At 36.3% G+C, this 18,431-nt stretch overlaps 1 protein-coding gene across 1 annotated transcript in view; it reads left to right on the top strand.

Annotated features, from left to right (window-relative positions):
• The window catches only part of MAP3K19 (mitogen-activated protein kinase kinase kinase 19), a gene marked incomplete at both ends in the record, with an annotated part of 56,089 nt that overhangs the window by 15,900 nt on the left and 21,758 nt on the right, over window positions 1-18,431 (top strand). The window contains 2 exons of the mRNA XM_084228514.1: window positions 2,437-2,552; window positions 17,052-17,145. Of these exons, the coding sequence (XP_084084640.1) occupies window positions 2,437-2,552; window positions 17,052-17,145 (210 nt within the window). The remainder of the gene's footprint in view (window positions 1-2,436; window positions 2,553-17,051; window positions 17,146-18,431) is intronic.

Here is an 18,431-nt window from a genome sequence, read left to right as displayed (position 1 = left end):
TTTTTTAATAATAAATTTTATTGTTATATTCCCCATACAATTGCAGCCCCCCATTCTGACCCCAATCCCTCCCCTCCCGCCCCCGCCCCCCTAAAAGTGTCTCTGGTTCATAGTGTTTTGTTGATTTTGATTTTCACTTTCTTATAGTTATTCATTTTCCTGGTCCCTTATTTAAGTTTTCTAGATTCCTGCTATGAGTGAGACCATCCGGTATTTTTCTTTTTCTTTTTGGCTTATTTCGCTGAGCATGATCCCTTCCAGCGCCATCCATGTTGCTGCAAATTGCATGTGTTTCTCTTTTTTGAATGCTGAGTAATATTCCATGGTATATATGGACCACATCTTCTTGATCCAGTCATCTATTTTTGGGCATTTGGGTTGTTTCCAAAGCTTAGCTATTGTAAACAGTGCTGCTATAAACATAGGGGTGCAGGTGTTCTTTGGAATTGATGTTTCTGTGTCCTTTGGGTAAATACCTAGGAGTGGAATTGCTGGATCATATGGAAGCTCTATGTTTAGTAGGTCCAGAAATCTCCACACAGCTTTCCACAGTGGTTGGACCAGTTTGCACTCCCACCAACAGTGTAGAAGAGTTCCTTTTTCTCCACACCCTCGCCAGCATTTGTTGTTGCTAGTTTTTTTAATATGTGCCATTCTCACTGGTGTAAGATGGTATCTCATGGTAGTTTTGATTTGCATTTCCCTGATGGCAAGTGATGTTGAACATTTTTTCATATGCCTGTTGGCCATTTGCATTTCCTCTTCAGAGAAGTTTCTTTTTAGCTCTTCTGCCCATTTTTTGACTGGATTATTTTCTTTGTTGTTGTTGAGTCTCATCAGCTCTTTGCAGATTTTTGTGATCAGTCCTTTATCATTAGTGTTGGGTGCAAAAATGTTCTCCCAGTTGGTGGGGTTTCTCTTTGTTTTTGTTATTGTCTCTTTTGCTGTGCAGAAGCTCTTTAATTTGATGTAGTCCCAGCTGTTTATCTTTGCCTTCACTATCACTGCTTTGGGTGATGTGTCTGTAAAGATGTCTTTGATGTGCAAATCACGTAGTGTTTCGCCTATATTTCCTTCTATATATTTTATGGTTTCAGGTCTTATGTCTAGTTCTTTAATCCATTTTGAGTTGATTTTTGTGTATGGTGTGAGGTAGTGGTCAAGCTTCATTCTTTTGCATGTAGCGACCCAGTTTTCCCAGCACCATTTATTGAACAAACTTTCTTTGCTCCAATGCATAGTCTTTGCTCCTTTGTCAAAGATTAGTTGACCATAAATCTGTGGGTTTATTTCTGGATTTTCTATTTGATTCCATTGGTCTGTATGTCTGTTCTTGTTCCAATACCATGCAGTTTTGATGATTATGGCTTTGTAGTATAGTTTGAAGTCTGGGAGTGTAATGCCTCCATTCCCTTCTTTTTTTTTCAGGAGAGCTTTGGCTATTCGGGGTTTTTTGTGATTCCATATGAATTTCATCAATAATTGTTCTATTTCTTTGAAGAACTTTCAAGTAGCAATTTTTTATAGCACAGTGCTTGTGAGAAAGAATGGGTTGATATGTTAGTTTGGGAATTCTCTCTAAAAAGTGATTGTCAGGACGTGAGAGTGGTTAAAATCATTGAAAGATAATGATGGTGAGAAAATTTCAGGGGGCAGAACTGAGGAGGTGCACCTACAGTTAGATAGGGGTATGCCAGCCCTGGAGAGTGAGAGAGAGGAAGAGAATCTGAAGGGGGTTGTGAGAAGGAAGGAGTGAAAACAATGCCAGATTGGAAAAGGGACACAGAATAGATGTGGTAAGGAAGTTTCAGTGGTTAAACTGAAGGTTAAAGAGAGAAGATAAATTACCAAGACTCAAGAAGAAAAATGTGGAGAAGAAATGGAGGGTTTGAGTATGGACCACTTACTCATTTTTGTTTCAGTTACAAGATATATGGAAGAACCACAGGAAGAGGAAGAAATTATTATGGAAGAGCCCATGCTTGTTTGAAGATGTCAGGATAGTGAGAGAATGCATATAAGAGCAATCTCCTTCAAGAACTAGCTGAAGTTTCACTATTTGGTGTTCAGAACTTTGTCAGTTTAATGTGGCTTCAAGTGCTAGACAGGAAGTATTCCCAGAGCAACTAAATGCTTTTGTCTTTGGCAACTATAGAGCAAGTGTCATGTCCAGCCTTACTAGGGGTTTCGCTTAGCAATGTAGCCTAACTTTTTTTCTTTAAAACTGACAAATAAAAGCCTATCCACTCTATGAACTCTTGTCCTCCCATCTCTTCCTGTGGAAGGTATTACCTAACACTTCATCAGATCTCAGAGCACTATTTCAGGAAAATCTTTGACAAAATGGAGTCAATTTTAGAACCTAGAGCTACATCTTCCTTTGAAATTGCTGGAGAGGAGTCTTATTAAAATACATTATTATGTTTCTTTTTGCAGAAAGACATGCTGAATCATTGCTTGACATTTGTCATGATACAAATTCTTCTTCTACTGATATGATGATAGTTACTAAAAACCAAAATATAATCTTGCAAAGCATCAGCAGCAGTGAGGTAAGATGCTCTCTTTAAAGTGAGAAACTAACAACAAAATGGATAACCTACTCCATCTGCTACTTCATTTGTGCTGATTAAATCTCTTATAATAATCATATATTAGAATTATATTTTAAAATGTAATCTTAAAGAATTTTAAAGCACAAATAATGAGACAATGTGCTGAGTTTTATCCCAGAGTAATAATTAGCTCATCAACTCTCAATCTCATGCAGTACATGTGTGTATTGAATAGCAAAGAATATCATTGCAGTTGAATCCATACTAAATAATAAAATGTAGCTTGTCTTTATGTATGTTAATATGGAAAAGGAAATCATTAATCTGATCATGTCAAATCCATTACAGGGTACCACAAAGGAGGTGCCACCTCTTGACCCTGTCCATCACACCCTGCCCATGAAGATGACACTACAAAAAGTTCCTCATAGTATAATAACAATTCTAGTAGCAAACACTCTGCTCCATAGAAAACTGTGGAATGATACCCAAGACTTTAAACAAGCTGTTAGCAGTGGTTGACTGCAGTGACAGAATTAGAGAGGAACTTTGCACTCTATACTCATTTGCACCTTTTGAATTTTTATAAAACACAACAGTTGATATGTAGTTGAAAATAGCTGCATCTTAGATACTTTATATATTTATATGTTTTATATACTTTATTTATATTTCTTAGTATTCTATGGTATGAATGTCCCACAGTTTATTTAGCCATTTATCTGTTGGAGGATATTTGTTTTTTTTCCAGTTTGGAGCTATTACAAAGAAAGCTACCATGAACATTCATGTATGGATTTTTTTGTGAATGTATGTTTTCATTTTTCTAGGGTGCATGCCCAAGAGTTCAGTTGCTGGATCATATGGTAAATGTATTTTTAACCTTTTTCAAGTTGCCACACAGTTTTCTAAAGTGGAGTTACCATTTTAGATTCCCACCAACAAAGAATGAGAGGTCTTTTTTAAAGATTTATTTTATTTATGTATGTATAAAAGAACTGGGGTATAGACCAGAGGTTCAGGGGGGATGGGTGAAAGGATTCACCAGAGACAGAGTGGGGAGAAGAACAGGTGGATTGACTGAAATACAATGCTGAGGGGAGTAGGGGGCGAGACAGGAGAGGTCTGCTGCACCATGTGGGTGAGCTTCCTGGCCAGGGATTGAACCACTGCTGCAGATAGCTTGATAGTGCTAGACTTAGCCCTTGCACCACTAGGGAGACCCCAGTATTTTTTATTTTAACTATTTAAATAGGTGTATGGTGGCATCTCGTTGTGGTTTTAATTTGCATTTCCCTATTGACAGATGTTAAACATTTTTCATGTGTTTATTCTTCATCAGCATAAATTTTATGTTCAGATCTTTCATCCATTTTCTAATTCAACCATTTGTTTCCTTACTATTAGGTTTAGAGAATTCTACATATATTCTGGATATGTGATTTATAAATATTCCTACTAGTCAATGTGAATAACTTGGCTTGTTTTTTAGCCTTTTTAATGTGGATGAAAACCACTCAATTCATTTTTTCTTTTATAGATCTCGATTTGTATGTTATGTCTCAGAATTCTTTTATTTGATCTGGATCCTGGTTACTTGAGTGTGTTCAGTTTATGAAAGTTCATGAATCTATACACTTACATGCATTTTTCTTTTTTTTTTAAATGATATGTGCATTTTTCTGAATGGATGCTACATTTAGATTAAAAGTAATAGAATAGGGCCTCCCTTGTGGCGCAAAGGGTTGAGCACAGTACTATGAAGCTATCCATAGCCTCTGCAGCATGAGTTCAATCCCTGACCAGCCAGGGAGCTACCCACATGGTGCAGCAGACATCTCCTGTCTCGCCCACTGCTCCCCTCAGCAGTGTATTTCAGTCAGTCTGCCTGTTCTGTTCCCCACTCTGTCTCTGGTAAATCCTCTTACCCGCTGCCCCCTGCATCTCTGGCCTGTACCCCAGCTCTTGTATGCATAAATAAATAAATCTTTAAAAAAATAAAGAAATAGAAAACAAGTAAAACAAACACATAAAAAGGGTTTGTGGTTTTATGCAGGAAAAAAAAGTTATACAAGGAAAAAATATATTACACACTATTGTACTACTATCTACCCATGTACTCATAACTTGAACTTTGATCATTGATATAAGAAAAAAGAGGGTGAATTTATTGGGAAGATGGGGTGAGTTATAAGAATATTGCCCGCTTTTTATTGCAGTAAAAAGCTAATTGGGCCTCCCTGGGGTGCAAGGGGTTAAGACACAGCACTGTGAAGCTATCTGCAGCCACTGCAGCGCGAGTTGGATCCCTCACACTGCTGCTCCTCCCTCAGCAGTGTATTTCATTCAATCTGCCTGTTCTGTTCCCCACTCTGTCTCTGGGGAATCCTCTCACCCCCCCCCCCACATCTCTGGCTTCTAGAACCCAGTTCTTGCATGCATAAATAAATAAATCTTTAAAAAAAGAAGCTAATAGATAATATCTTATGTTGATGACCCAAGGGCCAGCAGGATAAATATATTATATAGATTTGTGGAAGGAAATACCAAAAGAAATAGTTAGAAGGTTAAAAGTTGTTGCCTCTGAGGCATAGTGGAGAGGGAAACTGAAAACCATTTTACTGTGTATTTTACTATTCCTGGATTTTTTTTAAATGTATTAGTTCGATTAAAAAGTAAAATTAAAAATTAAAATACAAAGATAATTCACCACGACCAAGTAGGATTCATTCCAGGGACACAAGGATGGTTCAACATCTGAAAATCAATAAACATTATCCAACACATCAACAAAAAGAAATATAAAAACCACATGATATTATCAATAGATGCCGAGAAAGCTTTCAACAAAGTGCAACACCCATTCATGATAAAAGCCCTTGAAATTCTTGGGATACAAGGAACATACCTCAACATCATAAAGGCCATCTATGACAAGCCAACAGCCAGTATCATTCTCAATGGTGAAAAGCTGAAAGCAATTCCATTAAGATCTGGAACAAGACAAGGATGTCCACTCTCACCACTGCTTTTCAATATAATACTGGAAGTCCTAGCCAGAGCAATAAGACAAGAGAAAGACATCCAAGGAATCCAAATAGGAAAAGAAGAAGTCAAACTATCACTATTTGCAGATGATATGATAATATACATAGAGAACCCCAAAAACTCCACAGAAAAACTAATTCAACTCATCAATCAGTTCAGTAAAGTAGCAGGATACAAAATCAACACGCAAAAGTCAGTAGCCTTCCTATACACAAACAATAAATCTGAAGAAGAAGAAATAAAAAAAAATCCCTTTTATTATCGAAACAAAAAAAATCAAATATTTGGGAATAAATCTAACAAAAGAGGTAAAGGACCTATACAAAGAAAACTATAAAACACTGTTAAAAGAAATAGAAGAAGACACAAAGAAATGGAAAGACATCCCCTGCTCATGGATTGGAAGAATAAACATTATTAAAATGGCCATCCTACCAAGAGCAATATACAGATTCAATGCTATTCCAATCAAAATTTCAATGTCATTCTTCAAAGAAATAGAACAATTATTGATGAAATTCATATGGAATCACCAAAAACCCCAAATAGCTAAAGCTCTCCTGAAAAAAAAAGAAGGGAATGGAGGCATCACACTCCCAGACTTCAAACTATACTACAAAGCCATAATCATCAAAACTGCATGGTATTGGAGCAAGAACAGACATACAGACCAATGGAATCAAATAGAAAATCCAGAAATAAACCCACAGATTTATGGTCAACTAATCTTTGACAAAGGAGCAAAGACTATGCATTGGAGCAAAGAAAGTTTGTTCAATAAATGGTGCTGGGAAAACTGGGTCGCTACATGCAAAAGAATGAAGCTTGACCACTACCTCACACCATACACAAAAATCAATTCAAAATGGATTAAAGAACTAGACATAAGACCTGAAACCATAAAATACATAGAAGGAAATATAGGCGAAACACTACGTGATATTCACATCAAAGACATCTTTACAGACACATCACCCAAAGCAGTGATAGTGAAGGCAAAGATAAACAGCTGGGACTACATCAAATTAAAGAGCTTCTGCACAGCAAAAGAGACAATAACAAAAACAAAGAGAAACCCCACCAACTGGGAGAACATTTTTGCACCCAACACTAATGATAAAGGACTGATCACAAAAATCTGCAAAGAGCTGATGAGACTCAACAACAACAAAGAAAATAATCCAGTCAAAAAAAATGGGCAGAAGAGCTAAAAAGAAACTTCTCTGAAGAGGAAATGCAAATGACCAACAGGCATATGAAAAAATGTTCAACATCACTTGTAATCAGGGAAATGCAAATCAAAACTACCATGAGATACCATCTCACACCAGTGAGAATGACACATATTAAAAAAACTAGCAACAACAAATGTTGGCAAGGGTGTGGAGAAAAAGGACTCTTCAGCACTGTTGGGGGGAGTGCAAACTGGTCCAACCACTATGGAGAGCTGTGTGGAGATTTCTGGACCTACTAAACATAGAGCTTCCATATGATCCAGCAATTCCACTCCTAGGTATTTACCCAAAGGACACAGAAACATCAATTCCAAAGAGCACCTGCACCCCTATGTTTATAGCAGCACTATTTGCAATAGCTAAGCTTTGGAAACAACCCAAATGCCCAAAAATAGATGACTGGATCAAGAAGATGTGGTACATATATACCATGGAATATTACTCAGCATTCAAAAAAGGTAAACACATGCAATTTGCAGCAACATGGATGGCGCTGGAAGGGATCATGCTCAGCGAAATAAGCCAGAAAGAAAAAGAAAAATACCGATGGTCTCACTCATAGCAGGAATCTAGAAAACTTAAATAAGGGACCAGGAAAACGAATAACTATAAGAAAGTGAAAATCAAAATCAACAAAAAACTATGAACCAGAGACACTCTATGGGGGTTAGGGGGCGGGAGGGGAGGGATTGGGGTCAGAATGGGGGGGTTGCAATTGTATGGGGAATATAAAAATAAAATTTATTATTAAAAAAATTAAAATACAGAAATGGTTAAATCATTTCTGGGGCATGGGATGGGATGATGTACAATGGTAACTATTGTATAAATACATTTTTCTAAATATAGATGTATTTTCTAAATACATTTGAGTATTTTACTTTTGTGCATTATAATATTTCTAAACAGTCAGCTTACCAACGTTGCTGTAGCAAAGTGTTTCTCAACAGGGGATGATTTTGTCCCTCAGGGGCATTTGCAATGTTTGGAAACATGTTTGATGTCACAACTGGGCAAAGATGTTACTGCATCTAGTGAGCTGAGGCCAGGGGTGCCGCTCCACTTCATACAATGTGCAGGACAGCCCCAAACACCCCCAGTTTGGGGAATTGTCTTGTCCCAGATGTCAGTAGTGTTGAGAGTGAGAAACCCTGCTATGTAGTAGCTTTTGTCACCACATGAAAGGTTGTATTGTTTGGGGTTACTAATATTACATAAATACCTAGAGACCAATGTTTAAAATGAGTGTCATATATTAAAAATGGATAAATAGGAGGGAGGGGAAGGAAGGGTCCAAGGAGCTATGGTGATGGATCATGAGGGTGATGGTGTTGGGAGAACTATTATAGGGTCTACACCTGAGGGGAGGGAGATATCAAATATTGAACAGAAATGAAGAATGATGTAAGAAAAAAATAATAAAAATCTATAAATAAAAATGTTTAATTTTTAAGGTATACTTAAACAATTTTCTTTTTTAAAAGCACTAAAAATTCCTTCATATTAATGCATTTCTTTCACGCAACTTGAAAACTTTTTTTTTAGCCTTTACCCTATTTTTTAATATTATGATTGAAATAACCTTGAACTTATTTCTGAGGAAGAAATGGGCTTTTTTCACTCCTGAACTTGCCTTTTCTTCTCTGATGTTTTCTCTAAGGCTTAAATTGCAAAACTCAAGGTCTTCCTTCACTTTTATTCTTTAAATGAAAGCTCGTTTTCTTTTTGGTTGTCTGAACAGGTTTTTATGGTTTACAAATATAAGCAGCTGCCTTGCTTGTGAGATTGCTCCTGAGAGTCTCTTTATAGAACCTCCCCATCTAAGGAGGTTACTTACGATTTCTATGCCTGTTTTCTCTTCTGTATGTTTGGCATCCTGTGGTCTGCAGATGAGAAAGCGGTGTTATATGTCTAATCTATTGTTATCTAGTGTTACCTCTGGCGCTATTGTCAGGTTTATGAAATCCATCTATGTTTGGGATATGCTGTTCTAATATTTTCCTCCTGTACTCGCAACTGAGTGTCTTTATTTCTCTTCTCCTTGTGCCACCCAGGTACATCTTAGTCTTTCATTTTAACATTCTAAAATAAATTTAAAAATCCTGTGTTGTTTCTTTTTTTTTTTTTTTTTATAAATTTTATTGTTATATTCCCCATACAATTGCAGCCCCCCATTCTGACCCCAATCCCTCCCCTCCCGCCCCCGCCCCCCTAAAAGTGTCTCTGGTTCATAGTTTTTTGTTGATTTTGATTTTCACTTTCTTATAGTTATTCATTTTCCTGGTCCCTTATTTAAGTTTTCTAGATTCCTGCTATGAGTGAGACCATCCGGTATTTTTCTTTTTCTTTTTGGCTTATTTCGCTGAGCATGATCCCTTCCAGCGCCATCCATGTTGCAGCAAATTGCATGTGTTTATCTTTTTTGAATGCTGAGTAATATTCCATGGTATATATGTACCACATCTTCTTGATCCAGTCATCTATTTTGGGGCATTTGGGTTGTTTCCAAAGCTTAGCTATTGTAAACAGTGCTGCTATAAACATAGGGGTGCAGGTGCTCTTTGGAATTGATGTTTCTGTGTCCTTTGGGTAAATACCTAGGAGTGGAATTGCTGGGTCATATGGAAGCTCTATGTTTAGTAGGTCCAGAAATCTCCACACAGCTTTCCACAGTGGTTGGACCAGTTTGCACTCCCACCAACAGTGCAGAAGAGTTCCTTTTTCTCCACACCCTCGCCAACATTTGTTATTGCTAGTTTTTTTAATATGTGCCATTCTCACTGGTGTAAGATGGTATCTCATGGTAGTTTTGATTTGCATTTCCCTGATGGCAAGTGATGTTGAACATTTTTTCATATGCCTGTTGGCCATTTGCATTTCCTCTTCAGAGAAGTTTCTTTTAAGCTCTTCTGCCCATTTTTTGACTGGATTATTTTCTTTGTTGTTGTTGAGACTCATCAGCTCTTTGCAGATTTTTGTGATCAGTCCTTTATCATTAGTGTTGGGTGCAAAAATGTTCTCCCAGTTGGTGGGGTTTCTCTTTGTTTTTGTTATTGTCTCTTTTGCTGTGCAAAAGCTCTTTAATTTGATATAGTCCCAGCTGTTTATCTTTGCCTTCACTATCACTGCTTTGGGTGATGTGTCTGTAAAGATGTCTTTGATGTGCAAATCACGTAGTGTTTCGCCTATATTTCCTTCTATATATTTTATGGTTTCAGGTCTTATGTCTAGTTCTTTAATCCATTTTGAGTTGATTTTTGTGTATGGTGTGAGGTGGTGGTCAAGCTTCATTCTTTTGCATGTAGCGACCCAGTTTTCCCAGCACCATTTATTGAACAAACTTTCTTTGCTCCAATGCATAGTCTTTGCTCCTTTGTCAAAGATTAGTTGACCATAAACCTGTGGGTTTATTTCTGGATTTTCTATTCGATTCCATTGGTCTGTATGTCTGTTCTTGTTCCAATACCATGCGGTTTTGATGATTATGGCTTTGTAGTATAGTTTGAAGACTGGGAGTCTGATGCCTCCATTCCCTTCTTTTTTTTTCAGGAGAGCTTTGGCTATTCGGGGTTTTTTGTGATTCCATATGAATTTCATCAATAATTGTTCTATTTCTTTGAAGAATGACATTGAAATTTTGATTGGAATAGCATTGAATCTGTATATTGCTTTTGGAAGGATGGCCATTTTAATAATGTTTATTCTTCCAATCCATGAGCAGGGGATGTCTCTCCATTTCTTTGTGTCTTCTTCTATTTCTTTTAACAGTGTTTTATAGTTTTCTTTGTATAGGTCCTTTACCTCTTTTGTTAGATTTATTCCCAAATATTTGATTTTTTTTGTTTCAATAACAAAAGGGATGGTCTTTTTGATTTCTTCTTCTTCAGATTTATTGTTTGTGTATAGGAAGGCTACTGACTTTTGCGTGTTGATTTTGTATCCTGCCACTTTACTGAACTGATTGATGAGTTGAATTAGCTTTTCTGTGGAGTTTTTGGGGTTCTCTATGTATAATATCATATCGTCTGCAAATAGTGATAGTTTGACTTCTTCTTTTCCTATTTGGATTCCTTGGATGTCTTTCTCTTGTCTTATTGCCCTGGCTAGGACTTCCAGTATTATATTGAAAAGCAATGGTGAGAGTGGACATCCTTGTCTTGTTCCAGATCTTAATGGAATTGCTTTCAGCTTTTCACCATTGAGAATGATACTGGCTGTTGGCTTGTCATAGATGGCCTTTATGATGTTGAGGTATGTTCCTTGTATCCCAAGAATTTCAAGGGCTTTTATCATGAATGGGTGTTGCACTTTGTCGAAAGCTTTCTCAGCATCTATTGATATTATCATATGGTTTTTATATTTCTTTTTGTTGATGTGTTGGATAACGTTGATTGATTTTCGGATGTTAAACCATCCTTGTGCCCCTGGAATGAATCCAACTTGGTCGTGGTGAATTATCTTATGGATACATTGTTGGATTCTGATAGCTAAAATTTTATTGAGGATTTTTGCATCAGTGTTCATTAGGGAGATTGGCCTGTAGTTTTCCTTTTTTGTGTTGTCCTTGTTCGGTTTTGGTATTAGTGTAATGTTGGCTTCATAGAACGTGTTTGGTATTGTCCCTTCCTTCTCAATTTTTTGGAAGAGTTTGTGAAGGATAGGCACTAATTCGTCTCTGAATGTTTGGTAGAATTCATTTGCAAATCCATCAGGTCCTGGGCTTTTGTTTTTGGGGAGGTTTTTGATTACCATTTCAATTTCGCTAATTGTAATTGGTCTGTTTAGGTGTTCTATTTCTTCTTTATCTAGCTTTGGGTGATGGTAGAGTTGTAGGAATTTGTCCATCTCCTCTAGATTGTTAAACTTGTTTCCATATAACTGTTCATAGTAGTTACTGATTATTCTTTTGATTTCTGCTGTGTCCGTTGTGATTTCTCCTCTTTCATTGATGATCCTGTTTATTTGTGCATTCTCCCTTTTTTCCTTTGTGAGCCTGGCTAGGGGTTTGTCTATTTTATTGATTTTTTCAAAGAACCAGCTCTTGGTTTCATTGATCTTTTGGATTGTTTTTTTAGTTTCAATTTCATTTATTTCTGCTTTGGTTTTTATTATTTCTTTTCTTCTACTGGTTTTGGGGTTTTTTTGTTGTTCTTTTTCTAGATCTTTGAGCTTCGAGATTAGGTTGTTTCTTTGCGTTCTTTCTTGTTTCTTGATGTGAGCTTCTATTGCTATATATTTTCCTCTTATTACTGCTTTTGCTGCATCCCATACATTTAGGATATTGGTGTCCTCCTTGTCGTTCAATTCAAAAAATTTTTTAATTTCTTCTTTGATCTCCTCATTTGTCCAATGGTCTTCCAGTAGTGTGGTTTTTAATCTCCATGAGGTAGGAAAGTTCCTTGCCTTCTTTTTATGGTTTATTTCTAGTTTGATGCCTTCATGGTCAGAAAAGATGGTTGATATGATTTCAATCTTGGTGTATCTGTTGATGTTTGTCTTGTGCCCCAGTATGTGATCGATCCTGGAGAATGATCCGTGTGCGCTTGAGAAAAATGTGTACTCCGTATTTTTGGGGTTTAGTGTTCTATAGATGTCTGTTAAGCCCAATTGCTCTAGGTCCTTATTTAGAGCTTTAGTTTCTTTACTTATTTTTTGTCTTGTTGATCTATCCATTGTTGATAGTGGTGTGTTGAAGTCTCCCACTACGTATGTGTTTTCTCTGATGTCTGTTTTCAGAGAGGACAACAGTTGTCTGATATATTTTGGTGCTCCTTCGTTTGGTGAGTATATGTTAATGAGTGTTATTTCTTCTTGAAGTATTGTCCCCTTGATCATAATGTAGTGACCATTGGGGTCTCTTTTTATCTTTTTGAGTTTGAAATCTGTTTTATCTGATATAAGTATAGCTGTTCCTGCTTTCTTTTTTGGTCCATTTGCTTGTAGGATTGTTTTCCATCCTTTAACTTTGAGCCTATTTTTATCTTTTGTAGCTAAATGTGTTTCCTGGAGACAGCAGAAGGTTGGGTTTTGTTTCTTAATCCAGGCTGCAACTCTGTGTCTTTTTATTGAAGAGTTTAAGAACCACACGCAACCTAGCAACTCTCCAGAGAAAAAGCACACCACAAAAAGAAAGCCAGCCCCCAGATTGCAACGACAATAACTTGGAAGAATTTCTGAGCCTTCCAGAAAGAGAATTTAAAATTGCCGTGATTAAAAAACTGACAGAAGTCATAAAGGAAAACAATGATAAGGGAAAAATAATCAACGATCAGAAGAATGCAATTGAGTCCCTAGAGAGGGAAAACAATGGTCAGAAGAAAGAAATTGAGTCCCTAAAGAGGGAAGTAAAAGAAATGCAGGAGATCAAAGAATTAATGGAAGAACTAAAGAATTCTGGGAAAAGCAATGAAAGCAGAATAGATGAAATGGAAGAACGAATAAGTAATCTTGAAGACACAGAAATAAAAAGAACCAAAACAGAAAAGGAAAGAGAAGTACGAAGGAAAAAGAACGAAGAAAGACTTCGGGAACTATCTGACTCCATGAGGAAAGGAAATATAAGAGTTATAGGAATACCAGAAGGAGAGGAGAGAGATGTAGGAACAGAGAAAATATTCAAAGAGATAATTGAAGAGAACTTCCCAAATGTGAAGAAGGAGCTGAAAATTGATATACAAGAAGCAAGAAGAACACCAAACTTCCACGACGAAAGGAAAAATACAGCAAGACACATAATAGTAAAGCTCCCAAGAATCCAGGACAAGGAAAAAATAATGAAGCTGGCAAGAGGGAAGAAACAGATAACATTCAAAGGAAAACCAATCAGGCTGACATCAGACTTCTCCGAAGAAACACTACGGGCAAGGAGAGAGTGGAGGGACATAGTCAACAGACTCCAAGAAAACAGATGCCAACCAAGAATACTCTATCCCGCAAAGCTCTCCTTCCTCTTTGAAGAAAGAATATGGACCTTCCCAGACAAACAGAAACTCCGGAATTTCATTGCAACTAAACCCCCACTCCAAAAAATACTACAAGGAGTCCTAAAGCCAGAACCTCAGAGGGACGAATAACAATGAAAGAAGGCCAAAAAAAAAAAAGTTATTAAAAGAATAAATAAAATCAAAGGAAAGACAAACACAATGGCAAATACAGATGCTAACATATCAATATTAACTCTAAATGTAAATGGACTAAAAATCCTGTGTTGTTTCTATCATAGCCTCTGTATTTCTTTATTTCTTCAAACTAGTTATTATTCCCCACATACCTTTTGTTTGTGATGCTGATGACTCTTCACTTTATTCTCTGGGAAAAATTTTTGTCAGGTACTTGTAGCTATCTCACATCTTTAACTTCTTCCTCTGTGGAACTCATAAATTACATTTGTGCAACCTTTCTCTTAATTTTGCTCATTGTTACTGATTCTTTTCTTTTTGGCTCTTATTGAGATTCTGTTTTGAACTTTTCATAGTAGCAAGAAAACAGTGGTTAAGAGCTTTGGAACCAGACTTCAGAGTCTGGATGTGAGTCCTTGCTCTATAACAGGCTAGTTTGTGGACTTTGTAAGTTACTTACGTGCTCTGGGCCTCATGTGTAAAAAGAAGACAGTAGTGTCTGTCTTCTTTAGAGTTTGTGTGAGGATTAAATTAGTTAATATATGTAAGGAGCATGGAACAGTGGCTGACAATATATGTGTAAATGGTTATGGATCTTATAGGTGCCTGTTCCCACACTCTGCATATTCCAATTTTTCCTAAAGGAACAACTAATAGTGAGACTGACCATAGTCCATGAACCAACATAAAATCCTGACAACCAGTTACACATTTATCCCACCCAAATGAGGACTGCTGTTTTCCAAAGTTTAACATAAACATTTCATTGAATCACTGTAATTATATGAAATGCTAGAAATATATTTTGCGGTCTCATGGAGATGAATCTGAACAAAAACTATATATGCTAAAAAGAAAAATTCACCCATCAATAAGCAACTGAAACAATCTCCAACTTTTCTACTAATTATAGTATGCACATTCAAACAACAATAAAATGACTAATGCCATATATTTTATTACTAAAAATAAAAAAGTGATGATAATTGATAAGGGAGAAGCTATAGGGAAATGCATGCACTGCTGGTGGAGTGTATTAAATATAAACTCTACTTTTAAAGCAATTTGTGTAAAAGCACTTCAAAATTTCATGCACTTTGGATCAATTCCCTATCTAAAAATCCATCCTAAAGAAATAATTGCAAAGATGTTCCCAGCAATATGTGTAATAATGAGTAATTAAAAGTGACCTAGTAAGCAATGTAGTACTTACAAGACTCGTAGGGTTTACTAAACGCCTGTGATCCTCTGATATGCATGCAGGGAAAATTTTTTTAAATTCCATTGAAATGATGTTTACTCCGTAAAATGCTATGTAATTTATACTTAAGTGAAAAAGTCAGATACAAAATTATATGATGCTTTTGTGACTTATTTTCTTACAGACCATCTATGCTTTGTTCCCCTTTACTCTTTCCCTGCCTATTTTTAGGCCAAATATTTTTTATAATTCCATTTTTTCCTCAATCTTGACTCATTAGCATATAACTATATTTTATTTTCATTTATTGATTACTTTAAGAGTGTATATATTTACCTATCACTGGCTACCATTAAGTGTGACTGTATCATTTCACATGTAACAATTTTATTATTTTTATTTTGAATAGTCAATATCTGTTAAAATTATTTGAAAATAATAAAAAATACATGATGAAATTATATTTTTAAATACTTAGGGAAAAGGCCAAGGAAATATGGCTTTTATTTTAACAGTGTTTGCTTTTTATTTGTGAAATTATACGTAATTTTTCCTCCTACTTTTTTAGAAGTCCTTTTATGTATTTGCATGCATTCTAAAAAGAATAATCCTCCCCCTTAGTAATTGGGTTGGTGCAGGGGGGCACCAAATTGGGTTTTCTGCAGGGGAGCAGAAAAGAAATTTGCCAGATAGTGGTAGAATTTTTGAAATACAGAGAAAGATAAGAGTAAAATTTCTAATAATTTGACATCAGAGTGAACCAATCCAGCTTTCCCATTTGCATTGGCAACTAGGATGGTCTGCTTCCTTTGCCAGGAAGTAGAAAATGTTTTAAAAATCATTAAGTGCTACATAAAGGTAAGGTGTGACAACTAAGTTATTATAATTGAATACCTAAAATATTTTTTGATGGCAGTATAAATGTAAAATTTTATTTTTATTATTTTCTGTGACTAATAAAAAGGGCAAAGTGTGGAGGAAAAAGATTGCCAAACTCTTTTGGGAATTAATGAATGAAATATCAGATATTTATAATAAAGATTACCCTTGTCTGACAGGCATGTGCTTTTAGGACAAAATCTTTTTATCCAGCAGTCTCCTTAAAGAGGTGGTTCACTAGATAGTAGAAGTCAGAGAACTAATTGCAACACCCAGGTTGTGGTGGGATATTTTAGTTAATATTTGCATCTCTCATTTTTTCAGAAATTAAAAAGGTCAAAATCACCAGCAACAGTTTCTAATGAATTTACCTATCAATGAAAAAAATCCTGATAAGAGAACATTTCTTCTTTAGGAAGTTAGGAGGACAAGTTAGTGGTCTTTTAGCTATGTCTTTCAGCATAATGATTGCTTTCTAGAGGGTAAAAATCAAGTTTGAGAGGGTGTGTGCTGTAATTAGATCAGAAAGCTGTCACAGTAAAAACTCTGATCAGCTTTGCTGCCTTCCTTCAGTCTAGAGTTATATCATAGATTCAACATGGGTCAGGGATTTCCACCTTCACCATTTTTAAATGATGCCCCAGTGAAACGTTATGAAAAAGATCATGTTTCTTTGGGGTTGTTCACTTGTGACTGTGGTCAAAGGATTCTTTCCAGTTATCCATCCAGACAGAAATTATAGCAGCTTAGCAGCCTGGACTTTCAAAATATTGAATTTCTATGTGTCTGTGATTTCAGCGTTGAGCTTCATTTATTATTATACAGTTAATCACATCCACATCTCCTTGAGCCTGTTGCTCCAGAGACATATTCTTTCCCATTAGTTTAGTCTTCAATACTGGATCCAACTGAAATGGAATCCACAATATAAAACTTTAGCCCAGAAAATCTAACATTCACCCTAATCACAAAGCATTATATTGAATAAGTGAATTTTTATTTTGTGATATTTCAGGATTTCGACCAAGATGATGAATATAGTCATTCCATATTGATTAGTGAAGGAGATTCAAGTGGAGATGGACAAGATTGGCCACCCAGTACAGAAGGTACTTGTCCTTGATGTATTTGCAATGATAACGTTGATTGTTTGGATTTCCCACCTAATTACAGAGGTATTTAGTGCAGAAGACACAAAAAAGCACAATGAAAAAGAAAAATTAGCCGTAATCCTCCCCTGTTATCTCATAACTGAATCAGTGAGTCTTAGCAACTTTCACTTACCAAATTAAGCATCCCTGTTCTGGCTCTTTTCTTTATTTCTCCCCACTCCAGTTCAACCAACCATTCTCTGTCCCTTTTCTTTCTGTTTGATATTCCCTCCTCCCTCCAATTCTCTTTCCTATCAGAGTCTTCCATCAGCATCAGGAATATGTTCTCTTCAGGAACCAAACATTTCTCCATCAGCTGTTACCTCAGAGTGAATCCCTTTAGGAGAAGGAGGGACCTGAACTGGCATTAAAACCCCAACTCTCAGTTTTTTATTCTGTGAGGTCATAAATCTGGAATTTTCCAGAACAACATCTATGCCAAATATGTTATCCTGTCATACTTATCAGTGCCCTTGCTTTTAACAGACTGCAAGGTATTTGCAGTTTCACTGTTTAGAAAATAGTCACCACAGCAATCACACTTGTCTATCATCCATCCTATAAACTTCTTAAATTAAATGTTTATTGAACTGCTCCAATTTCTCTCTGGCAATTTTCTGACTTCATTTCTAACACCCCAGGGAAGCTGTCCTCTTGGATGTCTTTTATTTCTCATTCCTGTGAACCATCCTGGGGTCCTTGTGGCTATGGGCTTGGCCTCTTGTGTGATGCTGCCCTCTCCTGGGGAGCTTCTTGCTTTTCCCAAACTCACTAGGAATCTCCTTGCCCTAGGCTGAGGGCGGACAAAAATTTAGGAACTTATAAAATTATTAACACTACAAATGCTGAAAGACCTAATTAAAATAAAAAAATCCTGGTCCCCATCCAAACAGTCCTTGTGGTCTGTTTGCCTTTCAAAGACTTCAAATCTGAGTTCTCAGAAGTTTGTTTCCCAGGTACCTTCCAAGAGGTTAAATAATGCATTGATTCTGCTGAATTTGGAGATGGCTTGTCACTTAACATGCTAGTAATTCCTCAAAATCAATTTGTATTATTTCAAGCTTTCATATAGGAACCACAATTATTTAGCACCTCCACTAAGCACTTGCAGCTTTAAGCTTTAATAGCTTGGGTTACAAATTTGAAAGAAACAATTACAGTTTTAAATTTTCTTCTCAGACTTTATAAAGTCTTCAGTTGAACTAGTTACTTTTTGGTCATAAAATCTGAAATAAAAATGTTTT

Source organism: Talpa europaea (genome assembly GCF_964194135.1).
Source record: "Talpa europaea genome assembly, chromosome: 1".
In the NCBI taxonomy this organism is placed as follows: domain Eukaryota; kingdom Metazoa; phylum Chordata; class Mammalia; order Eulipotyphla; family Talpidae; genus Talpa; species Talpa europaea.
The sequence above is the reverse complement of the archived record's forward strand: the minus strand, read 5'-3'. Positions and strand labels throughout refer to the sequence as shown.